This window comes from Ceratina calcarata, unplaced genomic scaffold (genome assembly GCF_001652005.2).
Source record: "Ceratina calcarata isolate Rehan_Ccalc_2016 unplaced genomic scaffold, ASM165200v1 scaffold39.2, whole genome shotgun sequence".
Lineage (NCBI taxonomy): Eukaryota > Metazoa > Arthropoda > Insecta > Hymenoptera > Apidae > Ceratina > Ceratina calcarata.
Window position 1 is genome coordinate 3,647,245 of NW_017162322.1, and position 6,678 is coordinate 3,653,922.

Sequence of the window (6,678 nt, forward strand, 5' to 3'; positions counted from 1 at the left end):
CTATATGCAGTTACGTACTTTATGTAAACGTAAAACAGGATTGACTCTCTTCGTGACTAGATCTATTTAAACTTTGAAGAATTTCATTATGGCAAAAGTTGTCAGACCTTTCGTGCAATGTAATAGCAATTTTTGATATCACCTGTACGTGTACCTTGGGTCTCAGGTAATCTTTTGTACATTTAGTTGTGCGACGTTTGATATTACATTGATATGAGATATTCGAGTATAAAAATCCACGTCTCTTTTTGATTCGTATAAATTTGAAAAGACCGACTGTTCTTTCCGTTAAATAATACTTTCACGAATTACACGAAACATAGAGGATCGCGCGTTGTACTCTTCGTATTCAAGTATTAAATTAGCTGTCTTCGATCATGGTAGCCAGAATATCTACCAGCACAGACAGCATTATATCAGGCTAAGGACTTGGCTTATCCATACCGATGATCTCTTCGAACAGAGTGTTCCTTCCTTCCGTTCTTTCCTCGATAGTTCGTAAAGCAAATCTTAAGGTCGCCGCAACTAAATCGCCGACGGACCAGTGTCTGTCCACGAGTACTCTACAGACAGTATCTAACTAAAGGGGCCACATTAAAAATTAGAATTGTACACAAAGCAGTAGTATAGCGTGCGTTATTTTATTCGCTACCTTCGATAATTTCGTATTCCCTGCTGTGAAGTAAATCAACTTTGGTACTCCCGCTAGAGAAGCGGCAAGCCATTGAATGACGAGCTTCAATTGTGGATCCCCTTTCAACCGGGATCCGCATCCCCAGTTACCTGTAGCTATGGGTAGCAATCCACTGGTTTGTGGACTATTGTCTCTAGGTATCTAAACAGTGGTTTGTAACAAGAAACACGATCATTTATAAATACTCTCGGTACAAATCGAAAAGAAATGGTCAAATCGTGTTATTGTAGAAAGCGTTAAAAGTTACGTTAAGATATTTTCAGATAGAATGAGAGACAAATCATTAGCCACTGGGAATACAGTCATAAAGTACTTCAAGCTGAGTATTTCAATCCGTCATGCAATGAGCAATTAAGCTTAACAATAGTTGTCGTTAACGTTGTAATTGATAATTAATTTTCGATACCATATACATGCATCACATACATGAAACACAGTCAATATAAGTTTGCTCACGTTGAGTGTTACATGGGACTCGAATTGTTCTGCAAGTTTATTATCTTTTACATCGGTTACCCCTTTCGTAGGATCAGATAAATGTACGGTCGCCTCGTCTTCGACCAATGTTTGTAAAATTTCAGAGGTAAACGTTATCATCTTAAGTTTTCTACGTTGGATATCCTTTACTTCGTTCGTTACCGTATGATTACTTAAAGCATCCTCGTAACGATCTATGTCTTCAGATACAGACACCTGTACAGCGTAACGAGCTGATGAGATTTAGCTATGTATAAAAGATTATCGAAAGATAGCAGTCTTCAGTTTGTCTCTCATTCATCGTCGGTAATTGAATTAAAATAAAAATATCTCATGGAATATTATGAATATCGAATCAAATAAGTTTTTATTCCGAAGAAACGAAAACGTCTTGTTCCTTACTGATTGCTGTCTTCTACTTTTATGACGGGCTAATTCTAAACTCAAGCTTCTCACGGCGAGAGCTAATTTGTGGCTCTGAGTCACGTCAGTAGGATCAATGAACGGTTGCGGTTCACCCTCTTGGACGGGCACACCTGCGAACGATTCACTGAGCGCTCTCTTTAACAACGAGCCCGCGAATCGAACCACCGCTTTGTCCCTCGCATCTAATTCGCGCGATTCGTCCGCGTTTATAGGATCCTCCAACCATTTCGCTAGTTGCTCGTAAACTTCCTCGAGTTCCGAGCAAAAATCTGTACGCAAGAGGACAAATTGGTTTACTTATTTTCAGAGACTGACGAAATGCATTATCTATAACATATTTCGTAATGCTTGCCAGAATTGTATTCAGTACTGAAACTGTATCTGCTGCTAGCACTCGTGTCTCGCCTTTGCAACGTCGGTTGATTCTGCCGAAATCGGCCTAACCATTTTTGTTCGGCTTCCAACGATTCTTTTAAAAAATCTTCGTCCACCGTCTCATCTCGTAAAACGAATCCCCTCGAACCACCCCTTTTCACCCTGTAAGATTTCACGTGAAACGTCACGAATTTGTACGTACGAGCAATGTTCTTACATAAGTTGGCTTACTTAATGTCCTGATCACAAACGTGGCTCCCAGATACACTTATTCCTACCGCGTAACTACTTTCCCCGAACGAAGTATTAGTCGAACCGGTCCCACTCGTGTATTCTCGTCGCAATGCGTCTCTCAAACGTTGGGCAAAGTTTCCTCTACGCTCCGGTGTATCTAATTGAGCGGTGTAGCGTTTGCTTAATCTTTGATCTTCCTCCTCTGTGTACATTCCAATAAGTAATAAATGCGAACTCGGCGTTTTTTAAGAATACGATGTACATACCGACGTCTTCGTCTACGGTATCTTTCGCGCTGTGAAAACTATCTGTACTTTGACTATTGCAGCTACTGTAGATCGACATTTGACCTAACGATTTTCGCGTGACCGGTAAAATTTCCCCGCTGGATCCGAGAACGATGAATCGATTCCTTTTGTTCGTGTAATTGGCGTCACTACACGTTTTATGAGGGCTCACGGATCGGGGTTTACCATTAGGTTTGCTACGAATTTCTGCTAAGCCATCATGCTTATGTTCTTGTACTGCGGACTTGGCTGTACACAGATATCAATTATAGCCCTACGTTGTTAGTAGAAAGATATTGCCATCGTACCTTCTTTAGAACTGTTAGTGGTTGACGGTGGTTTATCATCGTCTTCCACTTCCGGTGGCGTACTACTAAAACTTTCTCCGATCGGCGATAATCTCCGAGACCCCATTGCCCCGTCCGTATCCGGTTCTGACTTTACGGGATCGGTCGGACTGGTCGGCAGGTGCCTCTGCCGGAATCCGAGCAGAGATTTATTCAACTCTCGCAGTATGTTGTCTTCTTCGAACTGCGACAGCGGCAATTGCGAATAATCTTCAGGATCGATACAGCACACCGAGACCTGTGTGAGAAAACGTAAATACAGTATATTCCAAATCTCTAACGTCAGTGAAGAAAATGAAAGAGATGCACTGACGGTATTTGGTTTTGATAAAGCTTCGAATACAGCTTTGTTGCGCGGATCGTTTATCCTAGATATATGCCTAACGCCTTCGATTATCAAAACTTCGTTGTCTTCTAAGGCCTCGACCGACAATATCGCTGCAAGCATTTCGGGATGCGTTGCTATCTATTAATGAAATCAATCATAATTATTTCGTCTTAGCGTTCAGTGTTCTTTTTTTTCTTTTTTCATTTTGCAAACATATAGGATTAGGTTTAGGCTTTCGAAATGGTTTCTTTCACGCGATTTAATTATTTACATGTACAGTTTCTTGCGTAACATCACCATCAAGTACACCGCCGCCAAATTTCGCGCTCGCGAAGCAAACTCGCAATACTTTAGCATCGGCTTCCATCCTGTCTAGGCGACCCTCGTGGCGTATCATCAGCGGACATAAAGGAACGGTGCTCTCCAACCAATCGTCGATCGTTAACCATTGCTTCGACGTCAGTACCTAAAATTCCGGTTATCGGTGTCACCAGGTATTCGCTAAAACTTGCAGCAGCGCATCGCCTCCAGTACCTGTCTAGAAACGATCAATTTTCCATCTAGCGCGTTTTCGCTATCGAGATGATCGTAGTAACGAAATATGCTCCTCAATTTCGCTTTCTGCCCGTTCCTAAAAAAAAAAAAAAAACAATAAACGCAAAGTTATATTTTACTAGCTCCTCGTAGCCTCGCACCGAGTTTTCAGAGTGACGCTTACTCATGAAGATGTTTGAAAAAGTTCGTAAAATTGAAATCCCGCAAGGTCGGATGGGTTTTCGTGGTCCTCTTCGGGTACGTGGAGAAGAATGCGTTCGCAATTAAAGATGAAGCGAACGCGTAGCTGTAGTCGATGGTATCGTCTGCGGAAGATGTCCTTTCTTTCTGAATCCGCTCTTACTTTCCATCAACAACGATTAATTCCAATTACCTTGCTGTTGAAGACTGAAGTGCAAACCCAGCAGAGGTTTGCATGATCTCAGGGCTTTTGCTCTCTCCACCATTCGCGGTATCGTTTTCGTAAACACTTGATCTCGTTCGGTGGAATCGAGGTCAGTATCGAGGAAAGCTGCTAATCCGGAGAATAATTCAGGGTCCTGCATGTCCTCATCAGGGTCGAGACTTATGCTGTAAAACAAAAATACGCTGCTAGGGGCGATCGAAGATGCGCAAGGAACATGTAACAATCATGGTACAAAGACATTCCGGGTACATGGGTGGTTTCTGTACAGTGAGGCGTTGCACTTAGTTAAGTATTTAGAAATACTTGGATACCTTTTCAGTAAGCACTGTTCCTCGTATCTTTATAACAGCATGTTGTAAAAAAATCGAATTCGTTAATACTTCCGCGAGACAAAGCGCAAAAACGAAATGTATTATTATGTACGTGTATAGCAAGGTGATTCGTATGCGTAATGCATTTCTCTCAGGTAATTTCAAGTTACGGTACTTACTTGCACATGTCGTGCAACCTCTGCATCGCCTCTATTAAATCTTTGGAATTCCTGGCAGCGGCAGCTCGGTCCATTTGTTTTACCACGGCTGGCCACCATGGTAAGTCGCAGGGTAACATCACTAGAGCCATTTTAATCGTCGATCTAAACATCAAACATCACGATATTCGATTCGGCCACATGAAATTATAGAAATCACGCTGTATGGAAGTGGGTAGTAAGTGAAATTCGAAAGATCCTTTTGTGCTGGGCAATGGTCCGATTACTTTCGATTTAGCTACGTGTCTTCCAAAATCCTCAAAGCCGACCACTTGTTATACGTGCTATTAAAACGCAGGCTGCTGTTACACAGCTACGGTCGAATCATTATTCATTATATTGTTATTCGCTATGACGTTTGAATTATTATTAACGTTACCGAATTGCTTGCATATCTTCCTCGTGCGGTGTAAGTAGTATAGGTTTTAAACAAGCGCGATAGTGTATCGAAGAGTCAACGGAGCTTACGCGTGGTTTATTGCATAAAAATAAGCATTCCGCAGGTATAAAATGAAACGGGGTTTCACGGTCCGTGTAACTCGATACCTCCAGAGTCTCGCGTAAAAATATGATGTATTTTTTTATGAAGCTTTTAATTAATTTACTGACCGACGTTGTGTATACAGAGATTGTGCGAATATCAGCGATCAATTTACCTGACTCTTCTTCCGATTCATTTCAAACTGTGAACATTAAAGTATTAAGCACTGGATCCATGATTAAGTATTAATTAGTTCTCCTGACAAAGTGGTACATAATGGTAACAGATCTTTCCGTCAGAATTTCCGTATACGAGTCTTACGAATGTTCGTTCGTGCGCCTGGCGGAAAGGGGTTGCCGTGTTGCGTGGTTAGTAATCTTTCATCACGAGGACACAGCTATTAGTTTTATCTGTTGGGTGAGAATGTAGCGAACGGTTCGGTGAGCGTGATCACACAGGTAGGGAGCCGAACGATAACATTTTCCAACGTCCGCTCTCAACTGCAATTTACATAATCACCTAATTTACTCAATCAATTGTCGATCAGCTGACGCGGACACGGATCACAAAGTCACATCTCAAAGTGAGCTATTGCGTCAACGAATACGCCGCATATCGCACGGCGATCACTCAAGTAATTTTAGCGTCTGTAAAATGTAACACCCCAGCCTCGGGATTTAATGACAATTGTTTTGCGCGGAGATGCGTCGATACGACGGGGTCGGCTAGCTGGCGAATAACTTGACGCGCCGTGTCATGGAACTCGTTAGTAGTAAACGATGCTGGGAAGGAAGGGCCGCATCTTTCTTCGCGGCTACGCGGCACAAAGCGGCAAAATATACTGTCGTCTGCACACGATGGCTGGCTTTCCTTTTACTTTATCCACGAGCCGTAACCGGCGCGGCGTGTACTACATACTCACTTACATACACATTCGACCACTATTTATAGACCGGCGCCGGCGCCCTGCCAAACCCTACATTGAATTTTTTACAGTAAATCTGTTTCTAATTTTCATATCGTGGTACAGTCGACTGTATTCTACTATTCTTCGTCCACACGACCTAAGTAATGTAATACAGCTTTCCATGCTTTCAGTTAAGTGTTAAATAAAGAAACTCTACAAATCCATTGTCTCTTTTATCACCGTTCACTTCCCAGCTTTGATGTATGATTCTCCTGCCATTCCCAAGCTTATCGATTCTACGTGGATAGGAACGAGTTCTAATTTTCCAACGAAACGAAAGATACCTACTACCCGTTTCTCAGAAAATGAACTATAAAAGAATATTTCAAATAATTGTGCAATTTAGAAATAAGCACGTGTACATAATTTATTTTAGGTTATCAAGATCCTTTTCGCTCTCCTGTGACATGTCATCTGCAACTCAATAAATGGAGATTTCAATACCTGATGAAGAACGATTATTCGCATGATTCGGACCCGTCATTAAAGTCGCTGTCTCCTAATTACTTCCGTGCTCGACATTCAATCATATCGAAAACGATGCTATCTATATGTAATATAATCATAAATAA

At 41.7% G+C, this 6,678-nt stretch overlaps 1 protein-coding gene across 5 annotated transcripts; it reads right to left on the reverse strand.

Moving 5' to 3' along the window:
• Positions 1-6: 6 nt before the first annotated feature.
• Positions 7-6,319, reverse strand: LOC108626129 (uncharacterized). Of its 5 annotated transcripts, none has more exons than XM_026814653.1 (16): positions 5,659-6,319; positions 4,620-4,763; positions 4,441-4,467; positions 4,097-4,293; positions 3,887-4,028; positions 3,703-3,799; positions 3,440-3,634; positions 3,154-3,306; positions 2,802-3,078; positions 2,473-2,742; positions 2,204-2,408; positions 1,950-2,134; positions 1,574-1,866; positions 1,151-1,387; positions 653-835; positions 7-580 (listed from the first exon to the last, which is right to left on the reverse strand). In XM_026814653.1, the coding sequence occupies exons 2-16, from the start codon at positions 4,748-4,750 to the stop codon at positions 422-424; spliced, it is 2,751 nt and encodes a 916-aa protein (XP_026670454.1). In that variant the 5' UTR covers positions 4,751-4,763; positions 5,659-6,319; the 3' UTR covers positions 7-421. The 5 variants fall into 5 exon arrangements, with proteins under 5 accessions (XP_026670454.1, XP_026670453.1, XP_026670451.1 ...); XM_026814652.1 differs by having other exon boundaries at positions 5,315-6,319; XM_026814650.1 differs by having other exon boundaries at positions 4,620-6,319.
• Between the last annotated feature and the right edge of the window lie 359 nt (positions 6,320-6,678).